Raw genomic sequence first — 18,695 nt, 5'->3', positions numbered from 1 at the left:
GCGGGTCGGAGCCCACGTCCCCCCATTCCCCCTATTCCCGCTTGTGATCCCATTTTCCCACACTCCCTTCCATGCCGGTTGAGGGGAAAAGATACCCCCCCCCCGGACCCCGCTTTGGGATGGGGGGAGTCGCACCCCCAAAAACGTGCCGAGGGTGGTGAAACCGCAACGCAGCGTCGTGCCATGCAAAAGATATCAAAGCCCCGAGAAGTGGCGGGGAAAGGAGGAGAAAACAACGGGGGGGCGAAGGAATGAGCCCCCCGATTCCCCCCCGGGTGTGGGGAAACCTTGGGGCAAGGGGTCGGTGTGGCCCCGGCTGTAAATGGCTGGGCAGGAAGGGGGGACACGGACACATCGCAAAGTTTTTGGGGTGTTTTTCTTTGCGAAGAGAAGCGGGAGCCGGGGAGCGCTGGCAGGAAGAAATCGCCCTGGGTTTTCTGCCATCCCTGGGAGGGAACAAAACCCACCGGGAGTAATGGGGGAAAAGAGAAAAGAAAGAGAGGAAAAATACAAGAGAAGAAGGGGGGGGGAAGCAGCGAGGAGAAGCATGCAGCGTTTCCCCCTTCCCCCCCGGCTCATCCCGAGGAAAAGGGGAATTTTCCTTTCCTCCTTTCCTTCCCACCCCCCTCGCCCCAAACCTTTCCAGCTCGAGTTGCCTTTTGTTGTGCAAAGAGCGCTCCCGCTTATCTCGCATCTCGCCCTGGTGTGTGTGGCGGCGGCGGGAGGAAGGCAGGGAGGGAAAGGAGGGAGGGAGCGGAGCCGCAAGAGTTTTTGTGTTGCGAACGGTGTGGCCGGAGCTCGGGGTTTTGGGGGGGTTTTTTCCCCCCTCTCCCGGAGAGAGCGGGTTCGGGTCGGGGTTGAAGCGCGGCGGCGAGGAAGGGCCGTTGGTTGGGGTGAGGGTGCGTGTGTGAGGATGAGGATGAGTGTGTGTGTGCTCAGCCCGGGCTCGCTCTCGCCTGTGTTTGTTGGCAGGAGGCTCCCCGCACACGCGGTGCTTGTAAACATTCAGACACGAGATTTTTCCCAATCAAAATCCACTTCCACTTCTTTTTTTTTTTTTTTTTTTTTTTTTTTTTTTTGAAAATCTTCCAAAAAATAGTAAGCGAAGAAGCGGGAGAACGCGAAGCGAGGGCGAGCAGGGAATCCCTCCATCCCTTTTCCCGGCGCTACACGGCTCCCGGCTCCTCGGCTCTCCGGTGCCTCCCCCCTCCTCGCCCCAACCCGAACCGGGGCGGGTGCGGGGCGAGGTCGGGGCGCGGAGCCCCGCACGGCGGCCAGCGGGGAGCGGCGGGACGGGCACCGCGGAGACAAAAGGGGAGCCGGCCCGGCCCGGCTCGGCTCGGCTGCGGCTCGGAGGGTGCTGCGGGGCGGGCGAGGGGACGGGGTGAGCGGGCGGGAGCGACTCGGGGCTCCGGCCGCCGGACTTTCTCCCACCGTCGCTCCGCTGCGCTCCATTCCCGCCCGGCCGCGGTGTCCGCCGCTCCCGCTGGGATTTGTTCCCACTTTGGAGCGGTGCTGCCCCGCTTGCAGCCTTACCCGCCGCGCTCCCGGTGCCGGGGCGAGAGCCGCCCGCTCTTGCCGCCAAAGAGCGGGAGGAGAGCGGAGCGGAGCGGGGCGGAGGGAAGGAGGGAGGGAAGGAGGGAGGGAAGGAGTGCGCGCCGGCGGGCGAGGGGCACGGAGCAGAGAGGGAAGAAAAGTGATCAAGGTGATTAAATGAGAGACGGAGAAATTAAGCGGAATGCCGCGAACCCCGCGCCGCGTTGAGTTCATTTTTTCCCCGAGTCGCTCACTCGCTCTCACTTTTTTTTTTCCCCTTTTCTTTTCTTTTTTTTTCTCCCGTTTCCCTCCCGCTCTCGAATTAAAAAAAAATTAAATCCGTGAAAGGCAAATGAAATTAATTGCTCTCCGGATTACTTACGTGAAAATTCCCGTTTGCTTAAGTGCTGGGGTTTGCCTTGCTTGCGGCGCGACATGGTGGGTTGGTGGCTTCGGTGGCTTGTGAGTCGCTCGGTTCACATCGGGAGAGACGGGTTAGAGAGGAAGGAGACTCCAGAGAAAATATCTTCATCAATGTCTTTTGACATCCAAAATAAATTAGAAATAATACAAAGATGGCGCAGGGAAGATGAATTGTGGGATAGCAGTCATGGCTTTTTTTTTTTTTTTTCTTTTTTTTTTTTTTTTTTTGTTGAAGGTAAGGGGAAAAAAAAAATAAAAAGAGGAGAGAGAGAGGGAGAGAGAGGGAGAGAAGGAGAGAGAGAGATGAAAAAAATGGCAAAAGCCCCCCTGAGCTGCAAGTTCAAGTGCGGACGTGACGTCCCTGCGAACTTGAACGTCAGGAGCCTGGATGGACAGAGACATACAAAACATGGGCAGGGCAAGCCGGGGAGAGGGGAGGAGGGAAGGCGAAGGCAACACCAATGGACACTCATCAGGGGCTGGACATGAAAAAGAGAGCAGGACAAGCCAATGGACAGTGATCGCAGGGGGGAGAGGGGAGGGGGCGCAATGGGGGGGGGGGGGTTTGCACCGGCCGCCCGGCGCACGCTGCCGAGAGGGGCCGGAGGGCGGCGGCGGCCGGAGCCGCGAGTGGCCGCGGAGGAGCGGGAGAGGGGCGAGGGGAAAGGGGGGGGGGGGGGGTTGGACACGCACACGCGGGGAAAGAGGGGAGGAAAAGAAAGAGGGAGCGCGCACACGCACACACACACACACACCCCCCGCTGGAAAAGCCTCGGTGAAGCCGGAGCCGGGAGCAGAGGGCTGCGGGGCAAGGCTGGCCTCGGGATGCGCCGAGCCGGCGGGAGAGCTGGGGGGAGCCAGGTAGGACCGGAGACCACCCAAAAAGCAAGGGGGGGCCCATCCGGCTCCCGGCTTCCCCGCTCCCTCCCTTACCCCCCCCTTCCCCGCCCGGCTGAGTCCCCTCCTCCTCCCGGGAGCTGCGGCCCGGCCCCGCGGGGAGCTGCGGGGCGCAGGGGGCCGGGGCCCGCGGGAAACTTCGGCGGGGAGCGGCCCCGGCCCCGAGCCAGGCTGTGCCTGCCCCGGGAGGAGCAGCGAGCGCAGTTTGGCGGCCGCGGGAGCGCAGCGGAGCCGGGCAGAGGAGGAGAGGGGCGGTGGGACCTCGCCGGCTTCCCCCGCGGGCTTCTCCACTGCCCGCCGGCCCGGAGCCCCCTTCCTTCCCCCGGCGGCATTCCCAGCCCTGCCCGCAGCCACGGTGTCTTAACGAAAGCGAAACGCGGGGCTGCGGCGGCGGGCTGGCACCGGGGGAGGGCGGGGGGACTGGGGGGGGGGGGGGTGCGGCGAGGCGGCGGGAGGCACCGAGAAGTGTCTGGAGTTGGGAGGATGCGGCGGCTGCAACTTGGCCGAAAACGCCCGGAGAGACGCAGACGGTGCCGGCAAACGGGGAGGGTTCAGGTTGCGAGAGAAATAAGCTCCGGAGGAGAACGGGCGGTTGGAGCAAAGTGCGGCTGCGACGGGAGTGCGAGGGGATAACCCGTGCCCAGGACGGAGGAGCCGGAGAGGGAGACGGCGAGAACGGAGCGGCCCCGCGGGACGAGAGACCGGCCGGGGCCGGGGGGGGGCAGCGGCCGCCCGACACCGTGACCGAGGTTGTAAGCGCGGAGCTGCGACCGCCCGGGAACCGAGGGGACGGGCGGGGACCGGGGACCTGCCGCCGGGGCGAGCGGCTCCGGAGTGGGACGGGTCCAGCCCTTCGCCGGGGCTCACGGTCCCTCCCCGTACACAGCGGGGACGCGGCGTGGCACCGGGTGCACCCATGGGTGCTATAGGGGTGCGTGTGGAAAGCGGGAAGTACCCGGTGGACACACGTTCCCGGGGCGAACCGTGTCTAAACAGGCAGGTGTGTGTGCACCGGAGAGCGATCCGGGGTGTGATTTATAGCTGAGAGCACGTCTGAAGCTTGGCGAGGTGGCTGCAGTGTAAAAAGTAATGACTTTATTACCCCTGAAAGGTTCTGCGGTTCGCAGTTAACAGTCCTCGGAATTACAATTCATTAGGCAGTTGTGCGCTCTCGGAAGCCAACCTGCAGCAGCAGAATACCTGCCCGTGGGTATTCCCAAGGAATAACAGGCAACATTGCATTGATTCGCTTTTAAAAAATCATAGCAAATTAAGCACTTAGTTACAACTAAATCGGGTTTCTTATCGCGCCGGCTTTTGAGATTCCAGAGGTGACTTCCCCGACCGCATCTCAAAACCTTACAGTCAGGAGCTAATTTTACAGCTGCTTTCATGAATGGCAGCGAGGATGTTCCTACCATTAGCATGCCCTTAATTCCAGCACCGTAAAAATGCCTCGAATTCAATGGAAACTCGCTGCCTTAAACACAAAAAAAAATACCCTACAATATTTCATCCTGGCTGGAGAATTATTCCTATTAGAATGTGCTGGCAGCGGTGCTGTGCTCCCCCCCGTCCCTGTCCCCCCCCAGCGCCATGGGATTGGCGGCAGATAACAAACCTTTTGGGAAAGAAAAGGAGTCAGAAGACATTTTTAACACGGCATGACCGCAGATTAATAATGCAGGTGGGTTTTGATTTGATGGGGTTTTTAGGGGAAGGGAACCGAGGCTGCTTTAACGAGCGGTCGTGGACACCAAGTAACTGTATTTACAGTCCTTGATGTGGCTTTTCGGTGGGTAATAAATTATGACAATATTAAGATGATTTTCTGGCAGCCCCAGTTAACTGCGCTGGGGACCGTAAAGCCCTCGCTGATTCCATTTATGCCTTGTAATTACGGTCCACGGGCTCTCTCTAAACCCTTTGGTGTATATTGTGTGTAAACTTTTAGCTAATAGACCTCTTTTGAATGGAAGGGACTTTTCCCGGTACTTCCTGCAGTATATATTCCGTCTCTGATCTCTGTATTTAATGGCCAAGTCCTGGTTTATGCTTTATAATGTGTTGACAAGTTTTCTAACAGACTTTCTGAAATAATGCACATATATTCACGTCGGTTAGAAACTCCACAGTATTTTTAGAGTCGAGTAGATCTATATCCTAATGCACTGAGAGGGAGTGTAAATCATAGAGGATTTCATAGCCCTTTCAGTAGTTTTCTGTATGAAGTATGAGCAGCGTGGCCTCCAGACGTAACCTTTTAGAAAAAAAGACAGTGCTTTTATTTTATGGTGTAAAGTGCTTTTAGCTTCAGGGCTCGGAACGTGAATGTGGTCAACAAACAGCTCTTGCGAGGGAGTTTGCTACAGCCTCAGCCCCGGCGCCGAGGCTCTGCCTTGGTGATGGGGAGGGTGATGGGGCTGCAGAAACAGGGATGGGGAACCGGGTTCCCCCCTCCCCAAGACACGGTACCCCCAGAAAAAGGAGCGGACACCCCAGGGGAAGAAGTGGGGATGGGGAGAACAGGCTCAGCCCCATGGGGACCGTCCCGATTTGTCCAGGGGTGAGCAGCCCCTGAGCTCACCCCGGTGGCAAAGGCAGAGCCCAGGGGTGCAGCTGAAGCCAGGGCACTTCGGGGACCCCACCGTCGCTCTGCTCCTCCTGGATCATCCCCTCTGCTTTCAACAGAACTGCTCGCACACACAGAGTATCTTTAGCTTTATACCTATGCCACCATGGTGCCACTTTGCTCGGTTATTCTAATGAACCTGGTGAATGTGGCAGGTAAAACCAGGTAGAAATGCTCAAATACTGGGTGCCAACACCTAGAAACACTGGCAGATAAGCAGGGAAGGTGAAAACAAACCCAGGCCAGCTCCGAAGATGACCCAGTGATCGGGCTCTGAGGACTGACACAAACGTTTGTGTCCCTTTCTGCTCCTCCACAACCTTTCTTTGCCCAAGGATGCCCCACAAGCAGTCCTGCTGCAGCGGTTTGAGCTGCTGTCACCCCCCCCAGCCACCTTATCAGCCGCTCTTTGGCTATGGATGGACTCCCAGCCCCAGACCAAAGTCAGGCAGAGGAAATGTAGCCCCACATCTCCATTGCATGCGGGAAAACTCTGAGGTATGGACTGAAACCAGGGCCGTGGTGGTTTTCAGGCTGCCTGCAAGGGGAAGCCAACCTCAGAGCGAGTTTGCTTCGTTAGCTGAGGATCCATCCCACCTCGATCTCTCCCTGTCCTAGAGACAGCAGCTGATGCCCTGGAGCATCTGAGAGCTGAGGTGGGCACCCATCGCACTGTGCTGCCCCAGGGCAGGGGCTGATACCTGCAGCAGGAGGGCAGTGTCCAAGTGAAGCATTCACATTGTCAAAATTGGTTTACCATTTAAATCTGCCCCAAAGTATCTTGTCCCTTCCTTGGTGCCTCATCTTTCTGCCTAAAAAATCGCGTGATCCTCCCTCAACGTGAAGTGCTTACAGGTTGCTGTAGAAAGGGATGTAAAACTGCTTAGAATTGAGAAGTGTGGCCTTGTTCCCTCTAAGGCAGGCATGCGGGACCCATAGGAACATAACACAGTTTGTACCGTCCACCAGTCCCTGCTTGTGCTAATCTAGTGGCAGACTTGGCAGTGGGTGAGTTCCGCAGCTTCGGTGGGCAAATGTTCCTGCTTCGAAGCTCCAACTTGTCACTCATTCGGAGCAGGAATCTCACTTGCCAGCTCGGAACGGAACATTGGGACCAAATGCAAATTGCCCAATTCTGCCAGTTCTGGGGCGCTGGGCTGCGTTCCCTAACGGCACATCCACCCCAACACCTCTTGATAGTCTCAATCAGGCGCAGGCAACATGGGTGGAACTCTTATCTCACCCCAGGCTGGCTCCCATGAGCGAGCAGAGCGCTTGCATGTTCTAGAAGTGCTACGTGCATTAGTATCCCTGCGTGAGAAACTTGGGCACGGTGCTTTTCCTTTCCCCTTTCTTATTGTTTTCCTTCCCTTTCTTAATAAAGGCTCAAAATAAACCCTTAATTCTGCAAGCATTTACTCGTGTCCCTGCAGGATCAGAGACATCTGAGTGCCAGGTGAAAGATTTCCTTATCGGCAGGACCCGGAATAAACCCCTCGACTTGGGAATGCTTTTCCCATGGGTTTCAGCAAGGGATTTCAGCCTGCCTCTGTGCTTGCACAGCACCAAGCACAACAGAGCCCTGAACCTTGACTGGACTTTGTGGGGATGACTTTAAATGGCACAAAGCGCTCAGGAAACAGACTTTCAAATGGCAAAAAACCCGTCCTTGGAAGCATACAAAGAGTTCTGCTTGTGTGTGGGCAGGCAGAGGAAGGCACTAGTAAATGCCCATCAAATCTCATTTTTAATCAAATGTTTGATTTCAGCCAAACTGGTTTTGGTTTGTGCTGCTCTGGTACTTGCTGAGCTATTTGTCGTTTCATATGTTTAATATATCTCTTTGTAAGTAAACACGTAACACACCCCTGACAGTTTCCACCCTAGGTTTCAAGCCAAGATGATTTAAACTCTCTGCATTTCAAACCTCCCAGAACTTGACCTATAATGCAAATCCATACAGTCTTAATTATAGCAGCACCAGCAGCCACTGCACGAGTGGAACAGTTGAGCTTTCGTTACTAAAGAGGCACAGTAGTTAAGGTCTGTCAGCACTCCTGTTACAATCCCCATCTTGGAGAGGTTATAACTTGGGCTGTGTAAATTTGATTGAGCTGAAACTTGGGACTCAAACTGTCAGTCCATATAGGGAATTATCTTATGAATAATTGGCTAACCCATTGCTTCATTCACAGACCTTTATAAAACGATTTTTAATGGGTTTTAATGTTTTTTTCTTTTACTGACATCTAGGGTATGAATTCGGTACTTCTAGCTCTTCCGAAGCTCCACACTGAACAGCATGTATGTAGGTAACCCACGTTAAAGCTACAGCTACCCCGAGATCATGGTGCACACATGCCACACTTGCCCACCTACATGTACCCATACATCAGTAAGAGACTGTGAATGAGAAATGTCTCAAATCTATCTTAAAAGAGAGTCCTAAATGTGTGACAGAAAGATCGTAAGTGCCTCGAATGGGAGGGAGCTAAAGCTCATGATATGGGACTGCTTTTATACACCAGATGCACTGGTCAGAGCATTAGTCATTTGGTTATGTTTGCTAACAGCTTCTCTGAATCTCTCCATCTTCTTGGGCTTTATTTTCCCCCCCAGAATGTGTGGAAGTGAGTCCCACATGTGCGTTGGCATCACTTTGAAATGGATGAGCTGTTCAACTTTGAACACTGAGCTTAAATATCACTTTCTGTTACAAAGGGGTTTACTGAGAATTGCTCCCCATAACACCTTTCGCTAGTTCTAAACTTCTCAGAGGTGGATTTTATCACTTCAAATCGCACTAAGCCGAAGCACACATGACACATGGTTGGTTAAAATGCAGATCTGGAATTTCCCTTGACCCTAACAGAAAACGATGACAAGCTCAGGGCTAGGAAGATGAGCCACAGGCCATGAGCAAACAGATTGCTCACACAGGGCCAGACCCACAGTCTCCATGCCCACCTCACCACAGTTACAGAGCAGGAACACCACACTGGATGCCTCAACTCAAAAGCAGCGTCTCCATCAGTTGTAGGCAGAGTTTTGTAGACCGAGCCAGGCTGCAGCACGGGGCTCCCTCACTGCAGGGGTATTGTGAGCAAGACGTTGTGAAGCAAAGCGCTGTGAGAAGCCAGATGCTCCTCAGCAAGATGTTCCACACATCCAAAGCCCCCATTCATCAGGGCTACTCTCTTTGGCCTCACAGAAACGGGTGATGGCACAAGGGTATTCAGGGATAGGAAAAAGGGGAATGGCTTTAACCTGCCAGAGGGGAGGCTGAGATGAGCTCTGAGGCAGAAGCTCTTCCCTGTGAGGGTGCTGAGGCACTGGCACAGGGTGCCCAGAGAAGCTGTGGCTGCCCCATCCCTGGCAGTGTTCAAGGCCAGGTTGGACACAGGGGCTTGGAGCAACCTGCTCTAGTGTGAGATGTCCCTGCCCGTGGCAGGGGGTTGGAACTGGATGAGCTTTAAGGTCCCTTCCAACCCAAACCAGTCTGGGATTCTGTGAAACACAAGAGAGTTGTGAAGATCCCGAGTCATTTAACAAAGCAGGTTCCATCTTCAAGCCTGTGAGCGGTAGAAACACAGGTCACTGACACATCTTTTTTGATTCATATTCTGACTAACTGCTAAGTTTGAGGAGATGCCCAGCTAACACAAGGTAAAGAATTACAGCCCAGTCAGGAGTATCTGGGGGAGACAGCACCCACAGCACAGAGACAGCTGAGTTTGGAAGCGATGAGCAAGCTGCACGGACAGGAAAGGCTAATCCAGGCTCCCAGCCCTGCAGGGGCAAACCAGGAACAAAGAGTGTGTAACCCAAGGTTTAAACTAGCAGCACGTCCAACACCAGCACACAGCCACACTTCATCTCCAAAGTACCTCCTCCTCAGTGAAGGAGGGCAGGAGAGCTGGACAGGCTTGGTCTGATCCTGACCACATGAAATACGTGGGCTCACTACTGATCTTTTAGCACAGCAGCTGTTCGTGAACAAGATCTTCTCGGGATCATAAGGAGAAGCTTTTCACACTTCTGCGTGAGATTAGATCCAAGGGGCTCAAACTCCCTATGAGGAAATCTGGGAAGCCCCACTCTGGATGCGTCAGGTGGGAAAAGGAGGAATTGCAAACATTTTGTCTTGAAAAATAAATCCAACTCAATAAATCCAATCAATTTGTAGGAAGCGGAATAACAAAAATAACTCACTAATCTGAGAAACCCAATATCAGCAATCAAAAAAGAACCAATTTCCATAGAGAAATTAGTTTTGCTACAAGGATGAGGAAAGATTTAGTTGTTTTCTTGGATGCTGCCAAACACAGCTCCATCTTCCCAGCACGCTTGGTGTGAGGGAGAGCAGAGAAGGGCAGGGCAATAATAAAGGATATTTTCCTCCTCTAACCCTGCTCCATATATCCCATAGTAGAGGAATCTTCTCAGCCTTTGGTACTGCACAACTCCTAAGCACATATTTATTTTTGGGCACATCAGCTGTACTTCCATGCTTAAAGTAAGCATGTACTCAAGCGTGCTGTTAGGTTTGTAAATAACATCTATTATGTTGGTTTTTTAGAGCTTGACTTTTAGTCACTTCGAAGGCATCAAACTGAAATTTAACATACACAGCGGTCATTCTTTATATTCATTTTACATTGCTGTTTCAGGTGACATTTAGGTTTAGCTTTTACCTTTAGCAATGAAGAAATGCACGTGCTTTGCAGAACACGACACAGTTTGTGTGAGGATTTAAGATGAAAAGGAATTAACTGTGGAGATAGCAGAGATCTTCCCCTGCATTTAAAAACTACAGCTTTACTGTGGGTTTTCTTCTTGGCCATATTTATTCTATGCAAAAGTTCAGCTTAATTGTTAGACTGCTCACAGTAATATTTTAATGCAACTCTCTGTAGTTGGAAGAATATATGATTATGTAGCCCAAAGCTGCATGGAAAGACACAGTACCAAGGGGGAGCAGGAGCGGTGGTGAATAACCTGTGATAAGAGCCCACTTTTTGGAGCAGCTCGGATAGTTTTGCCACCGTTTGTTATTGTCAGCACATATAATTTTTATGGTAGAGTACGAATTCTGACTGCAGTGAAAAGAATGCTTTGTACCACCAGTGTGAATAAGATTTCACTCAATTAAAATAACATGCAAGTATATTGTATGGTGTTACATAGAAAGCTGATGTGCATTAAGTATGAATGCAGGGGTTGGGGGGAGTTATTGTACTAACGCTATTGTTCAGCGAGCAACTATTCCCCGGCATCTAAAAAATAAAAGCAAGGGAAATTAAATACAGAAATCAGAAATACGTGCAATGTTTGATATTACCATACTGAAATGAATGTATTCACGAGTCAGACTTCCATTTGCCCCATCGTATTAAGTTTCACAGCATCTGAGTGCTGACAGAGAGAGAAATAGGTGTAAACACATGGAGGGAGAGATCCACAGACCGCTGTGCTGACATACACCACCCTCAGACTTTACAGTGACAGGGGCTATAGGTAAATGCAGGGTAAATACTGGCCCTATCATTTAAGTGCTGTTCCCCACTGCAGCAGGGAGTTTAGTCTAGATGTGGCTGGAGTGATGTGGACCTCTGTGATCCCAGCTCTGGAACAGCTCCAAAGGGCTCCTTGGTGCAGGGTGAGGTGAACTATGGACCTCCTGGCACCTCGGTTCATGCTACCCAGATCTGAAGGTATCTGAACACATAAGGATGTGTGGGGACACAGACACAGCAGATCCTACGAGGAAGGCCAAAAGCGTTTGGGAGCCGAGGTGGATCTTAGACAGCCGTTGTACTCGGAGCCAATAAAAAGGAAACTATTCTCTATTGAGACCTAATTAGCTTTTATATTCAAAGCCGCGCTGCACATTTGTACACTGCTTATGAGTGGGACTAAAAAATATATGTACCATGACACTAGACTTTTAAAGTGTCTATTGAATGCTTCTCCCATTCTCCGAGGATTGCCTCTTCCTTCGACGTAGACACTCGGCGAATATGACGAGGCTAATTATTTTTCCCTGCAACGATCAGCACTTGTCTCTAGCAGTTTGCACACACCGAGCATCCTCAGAACTTAATAAAACCAAAACCACAACTGCCTTCGATTCTTAAGACCAAAAAATCGTTTGGTAAACAGATTTCTTGCCAGGGGCTTGCTCTTCTATCAGAGCCCCTGCGCACGTAGGAGCCTCTTTGCCATTTTAGAGGGGGTTATGTATTTCTCTGTTACCTTTCCTGCCTGTAAAGCAATCACGAAGAGCGGCAGGAGGCACCATAAATATGCAAATTGCTGCCAGATAACTGGTTTCGCTGGTTCCGCCTTGAGAAGCGGCATCGCCGCTGCAGGGGGGGGACCCGGCCACCCCTCTGAGCGCCCCCCTCTGCGGCTCAGCCTCTGCGGGGCCCCTGGAGCAAGGCTCAGCCAAGGGCACAGGGCAAGGAAGGGGCTCATTTGGTTCTCACTAAGTCAACTCATGTCCGCATCGGCGCTCGCCAACATGGTCTTTCTGCGCGTGGCTTTGTGGGCTTTTCCACTTCTCCATTTCTTTCCAAGGGGGGTTTAAGTCCTCTTTGCTTGCCCTGGGAGCACGGGCAGCTTGATACCACCTCTCTCAAAGCACAAGGTGAAGGTTTTCATGCCTCCATCAGCTCACCGGAGAGGTTGTTCTAAGCATGGAAATAACCAGCTCATCCCCGTGCGGTGTAGCAGACCTACTCAGGATGGGCTGGGGATGCTCACATAGGGATCTGTGGTCTGAAATACACACCAAGGCCCTTCTTTTCTACCTCAGCATCTGAGGAATTGAAAGGAACTGCTGGTTTCCAACCTAAAACAAAAGTATAATTCACAGGTTTGCAAAAGTACATGGGAGCGTTTTAAAGATCACAGAGAGAAGCAGTGATCTTAGGTGGATTCTGAGTTTGCTCTCTGATAAATCCTAAGCACCATAGCTTATTACACCAACCTTTTGCAGGGCATTCATCAAAACCATGGACTGAGCATTTGGTTATTTAAAGAAACAAAATACCAAAGTAAACAGTGCAGCTGATTTTTAAGTTCTCAGAAGTGCAGTAACTTTAACACAAATACTCCTATCTGTATGGTAACGTAACACACTAAGATTCAATTCAGATCTGTGACGGTCTATTACATGCATAATATGCATTTTTAAAATCACTTGGAATCGTATTCATATTGTAAAATCTAATGGCTCAGGTGGAGCTTTTACTCTTGATCAAATAATAAAAGTTGTTAGAGACCACTCTGTCATCTCATTGCTCGCCAGCCTCCACCAGGACTGTTTTACGTTCCTGTTTAAATAGGACAGGAGAGCAAGAAGGAAAACATAAAGCACACAAGAGTTACTACAGGCATTAACTTTTAAGCCAGAAAAGCAAGAGAGCTGAGAAAGAAAGAGGGGGAATTGTCTTCATCACTGCACCCCACTGAGGTTTCCTACAGCTGAAGCCTCTGCATAGACGGACACCAGATCGCACCAGGGCAAGGCTGCACTCACCAAGCCCCAGGGGGCTGAATTGGGCGATGTGTCCTTGTCCTGCCTCCAAAATACCTTCTTTCTGCGGATCCAGGTCTGCCAGGGAAGGGGACAGAATGTGGACAGACAGACAGACAGGAGACTCCCTGTGGGACAGAGTGGGTGGCGGTGGCCTTGTCCGCGGAGAAGGAATCTGAAGTGCAGACTAGTGGTAGTAATGGTGATTACTATTAAAGCACAGAGCTTTTCATTACTGGAAACTTCAAATAACTCTCCTGAACTATATTTGAGACATTTCTTTTTCATGTTAACTCCAGGTTTGATTGCTGGAAAAGGTTGACTGCTAGAAAAGGAAAACCAGTGCAGTGCACAGCAGTGGGGAATCGAAGCCCTTCTTCACCAGAACCCCTGCCATATACGTACTGTCACTCACCTTCCAGACACTCAGTACAGCCATTCAATCTATTGAATCAAGAGACTGTTTGATCTTATCTGCATCTGTGAGCTGACTGTCAACCTGCTTAGGCTGCATATTAAATCATCTATAGTAGCTGTATCAAGCTGGGATGATCTGTTAATTCTAAATTTATTAACCCTTGGAGTGCAGTCATCATGTTTAATCTAGTGTAGCCAGCATTTATTTTACAAGACTGAGTCCTTCTTTAAGATATGGCTGTGCTGTAGGTTAAGGAAGCAGGAATGTGGAGGAGATGGAAACTGGGAAGAGCTCCCACTGATCTCCAAAAGCCAGCTGACAGCATCGTTGCTCCAAATACATACATGTGTGCTTGTGCCACGCTCCTGTGTCTGACATATGGGGGGTGTGCACACGTGTATGCACCAAATAATGTTTCCTCGCAGAGTTTTGCCTGAGAAGGGAAAGAAAAAGAAGAATTCCTGAGCCCTGCACCTCCATAAGGACTCAAAATCAAAACCCAAAGTGGCACAAGTCAAGGGAGGGGCTACAGAGACCTGCCAGGACCCACCACCAAACCTCTCCTCCAAGTCAGCTCCTGCTTCTTGGTCCGTAGCTACCATCCAAACCACCCAAACCACTTAACAAACATCCCCGGAGCGCTGAGGACCACGGCTGCTGGTGGACCTGCAAGAAGTCAAATGCTGCTGTCCACATACAGACAAATATGCCCCCAGACAGACACGTATACGTGTACAAATGATTTTATATGGACGCATCGATACGTTAAGCCGTTCGTTACACACACACACGGTCTCTCCCTGCCCTTCTCTCCTGTTATCTATTATCCTCGTACGTTGCCGATGGTATCAACATACTCACAGCTTTTATTTCAGTCCCCAACTGCCAGGCATGCTTCCTTTTTTGGTAATCATGTGCCCAGTATCTCTCTAATGTAGCCTAATAACAATTTTAGCATTCAGATGAAGCGATTTCATTCTGTGACTGCCTTTTCTATTAGATTTGATTCTGAGAAGCCCCAGTGGGTGCCTCGGAGGCAGAGATCTATCTGTGAGGCTGCAACCGATTCAATAGCAGCCTGAGCTAACCTTGACCTTTCCCTAGACCCTGCTCCATCTGGTGCCAGCCTGGTCCCCCCCCCCCTTCTCCTCCTCCTTGCTTCACAGTCAGCATTGATCAAGGCGGAATCGAGCCATCTCTCCCCCTCCCAGGGCTGGGCAGTGGTGGAAAGGACAGCACATTTCAATATATGGAAATGATCGAGCCTCTTATGCAATCGTAAATCTACATAGAGCCTCCTGATTTGATATTTCATTCACCTCCAAAGAGTCTCCCCCTCCCTCCTTCCTTTCTGTCCTCCCTCCCTCCCGCCAGCAGGGATTTATAAACTATAAGACAACGGCTTTCCCCAACACCTGGAAATTATAAAGCTTGCCGTTCGTTGGGAATGAATGCCTGGCGGTCCCATCCGGCTTATTTACTTATTTGCAACTCCCAGCGTTGCTTTCCCTGCGTGCTCGGGTGATGGGTTTAATCTGTTTTTACGGTGGGTCCCCCCCTTTCCCTCCCCACCCCGTTCCGGCGGCGGCCGCGGCCCCGCTGGGAGCTGGTTTGATGCCGCCGTTGTTTAAACCGAAGGCAGGATCGGCTCAGCTCCAAGCTCGGCTCAGCTCGGAGCGCACCCGAGCCCCGCCGGTCGCCGGTAGCGGCTGCAGCCGCGTCCCGCTCCGCTCCGGAGCCTTTCGGTAGCTGGAAACAGAGGCTCCCGCAACACACCCGCGCTTCGCCGCTTCATCATCTCACTTCTGCTTCATTTCTGCTCCTCTCCCCGCGCCCAGCACAACCGGCAGCGCCTGCCCGGGGCTCTGCTTTAACATTCGTGTGCGCTCCTTCAATCCCGAGGACACCCACTTTTACAAGCAACAATTTTCCCCAGGAATCCTGACATAACCACGTTGTTTTTCCTATCGCGTTCCAGCTTGGAGATTAGATAACAGATTATGTAAAATTATAATCACCAGATGATATATGCAGGCTCTAATTATTATATAGGGTTTCCTGCATATCTATAGCCAGGCACGCAGCGCATATGGGAAGAGTCGGCTCTGCAGCATTTGCATAGCCAACACTTCTGGCTGTAGACGCAGCGTAGGAAAGGAGGAGATAGATATTTGACAGTGCATATGTATAAAAGAAATGTATTAATGGGAAAAGGCACCTGGAAATATATTTCCCTCTGTTTTGAGGAATTTGTTTTGCTTTATCTCCACGGGTAGTAAAAAAAAAAATAATAGGAAGAAACTGTGAATTACATGAAAAAAAAAAAAGATCTATTCAATTTGTCAGTTTAATATTACACTTCCTCTCTGCGATGCTACAAAGATTTAGAGCATTCCCCAAACTTTCAGCTCTAATCTGTGTCTCGGGTTTGTTTGGAGGACCTGCCACCACACGCCAGCTAAAAATGAGTGTCAATTAATACCAGAAACCACTCATCCTTATTCCTGCACTCATCTAATTTAACAGGTTTTGATAAAACCACGGATGCAACAGTGAGAATTTTCCGATGTGTGCAGCATTAACAGTTTTCATTCCAAAGCACCAAAACTGCCTGAAATAGAACTCCTGAGTATTTCTCTGCTTTTCCCAGTAGCCATCTACACATATTATTATACACTTAAAACATACAGAATATTCAGCTCCTTTAAAAGCATGGTTTGTTCTACCAGGAGCATAGCTGGGGGAAAGAATCCCAGACCTAGGTGGTTAAAGTAACTACGCCGTGTTATTTGTGGCCTCCAAAATTAGAAATAATTTGAAACAAGAAGTAGGAGAGGTTTCAGCTCGTGTTTTCCACTACGTGAGAAGTAACCGGAAAACATTTGCCCTCGTAATGTAGCAGGGTTCATAAAGTCTTTGCTTTCTGAGCTACCTGAGCAATCCCGTAACCTCTGCAGAAGTGCCTGAGCGCGGGTTTGTTGTTGAAAAGCATATTGTACTTATTAGTAAAATGTGAAATGGCTTAAAAAACAATCTGAGCTACAGCTTGCCATCTGCTCAATGAGGGGAAACAGAAAGTAACTGAATGTATTTTCTCACCTTTTTTTATAGTAACATAAACAACACTCCAGAACACCATAAACTTCTGTCTGTACGAAAGGCACCGGTACAGTTCATCGTGCTCCAGGTCAGGACTTGGTCCACACTGTTAAACGCCCTTTCTTTTAATTATCTGCAAATGTCCCCAAGTATTTTTTTTTTCCCCCCATTAAATAAGATATCCTTTTTAATTTCAGGGATTAAAAACCTGATCCTGCTTCCCACATGATACTCTGGAAACTGGCCCTGATAGCGAGCTAGCCTGAGGTCTGTGCATGCCTCGAGATGTCAAAATAGGAGTGAAGCAGCGTATAGAACTTCTGGTTCTCTAGGAGGGAAGGTTCTCTGTTACCCAGCTTTGACATAGCACTTACACTGGGGAAACCATCAGTACACAGCTCGCACTCCCCGAGACTGGTCTCACCATGCAGACACTACAAGGAAATAACCAACTAACATCTTTTTTGTTTTCTACTTAGCTGGAGTTATTTCTTTGCTCTCCTTCAGCTTTACCCACCTGGGAACCCAGATTTCTTTTAACCTGTTTGTTCCATGTCTTGCCTAACAGCAGCTCAGCCAACCTGCCCAGAACACTCTGCTCCTACCAGCTATGCATTGGAGGGACGAGCATTCCTGGGGTGCAGGTTCCAACCAAACAGCCAGCTTCAGGCACATGGAGCACATGAACTGGAAGATCTTGACTTGGAGGGAGTTTCGCAAGGAGCATGAGGACAGGAGAGCTGTGAATTATTACGGTTCCATCCCACGGGACAAGCACATATCAGACAGTAATTCCACAATGCAGTAGTCTTCATCTGCCTGTCCAGTGCCTTCTCCTCTCTGAAGGACCAACTTACCAACAGCATCACTTAAGAGTAGAAACAATACAAGAAGCAGCTTTTCTACTCCCTTGGAACTTGGCAGGAGCATAAATACACAGTAAGAGAAGAGGGGAATCAAAAACTTAACAGCAGGAAAGGGAGATAAAATGGCACAAGTGTGGCCTCCACCTCTCACATTTTAATTTCCACCAGTGTCCTTAATAGAGCTAGGCACAGCAAACGGCCTTGAGATTTACATGCAAAGCCTGTGAGCTCCTGGCAATAGCTGTATCACAGCACACACCTCGGTGCTCTACACCTCACATACAGATCATCTCGTAGTATTCACATTCAAATCGCCTGTCCTTCATTGCTAATAAAAATGGAATGTATTAGGGGAAGCTTGAATCCAGTGGCTTGACAGAGCCTGTCATGTCTCACTCATGAGAAAGCGCAGGATCAAAAGTGGCTGCCCGTTTTGGTGGCATAAGATTTTTCAGTTTCAAGGGGCAAAACGGGTGCTTTGAGACAAAATAAGCCTGAACCCTGCAACTCCTACGGCCCCTAAGAGCACAGTGTGAGGCCAACTCAGAATTCCCTACTACACTGTGAAAAAATACACATTTCTATGAGACTCCTAGCTTGTCTTTTTGTTTCCTTTTTGAGTCACAGAATCCCAGACTGGTTTGGGTTGGAAGGGACCTTAAAGCTCATCGAGTTCCAACCCCTGCCACGGGCAGGGACACCTTCCACTAGAGCAGGTTGCTCCAAGCCCCTGTGTCCAGCCTGGCCTTGAGCACTGCCAGGGATGGGGAAGCCACAATGGAGCAGGCACTGTATTTTGAGTGGTCCTTCCCTGATTAAGAAGTTGCCACAGCAGAACAGCACCCTATGGTGGAAGTCACCAATATTGTCACATTGAGGGTTTATCAGAGTTTCCATTCCAAGCCTAAGCCATTCTAGCCTAAGGCCTAGAACCTACCGAGGTTTTCAGCCTGCCCTGGGCTTGGTTTTTCAGGAAAGCAAGAAGCCAGCCAGACTTTGGGATGGAAAGTGTCTAGGACAGTGCCTCTGTGTTACAAACCAGCCCACAATGGCCATCTGATAAGCAGTGAGATGCAAACAAAGGACAGGGCCTGTCATTAAGGAACCATGCACAACAGGTTTTGTTCTGCTCCAATGGCTTACAGTATTGACACAAGGATGGACACTACCAGCTCCTCACCCCTCAAACTGTGCCCTTCCCCTAACTGCAGGGATAGGACTGACTCAAAAAGGTGCATTAGCTCTAGGTGTTGGGGCAGAAACATTTGTAAAGCTTGTTTGGTG

General features: G+C 50.4%; 1 protein-coding gene and 1 long non-coding RNA gene across 9 annotated transcripts in view; one reads left to right on the top strand and one right to left on the bottom strand.

Annotated features, from left to right (window-relative positions):
* Window positions 1-2,317, bottom strand: part of BCL11A (BAF chromatin remodeling complex subunit BCL11A) — a 78,891-nt gene extending 76,574 nt beyond the window's left edge. For 3 of the 8 annotated variants that reach the window (XM_030489678.1, XM_030489681.1, XM_030489677.1), the window contains exon 1: window positions 639-1,036. In XM_030489678.1, the coding sequence (XP_030345538.1) occupies window positions 639-1,005 (367 nt within the window). In that variant the 5' untranslated portion in view covers window positions 1,006-1,036. Of the gene's footprint in view, window positions 1-638; window positions 1,037-1,918 lie in introns of those variants that run through there. The other 5 variants (XM_030489686.1, XM_030489685.1, XM_030489683.1 and 2 more) reach the window with 4 other exon arrangements.
* Window positions 2,173-18,006, top strand: LOC115609440. The gene is made up of 2 exons (XR_003991861.1): window positions 2,173-2,820; window positions 13,328-18,006. It is a non-coding gene; the product is annotated as an uncharacterized LOC115609440 (long non-coding RNA).
* Window positions 18,007-18,695: the final 689 nt, after the last annotated feature.

This window comes from Strigops habroptila, chromosome 6 (genome assembly GCF_004027225.2).
Source record: "Strigops habroptila isolate Jane chromosome 6, bStrHab1.2.pri, whole genome shotgun sequence".
Taxonomy (NCBI): Eukaryota; Metazoa; Chordata; class Aves; order Psittaciformes; family Psittacidae; genus Strigops; species Strigops habroptila.
The sequence above is the reverse complement of the archived record's forward strand: the minus strand, read 5'-3'. Positions and strand labels throughout refer to the sequence as shown.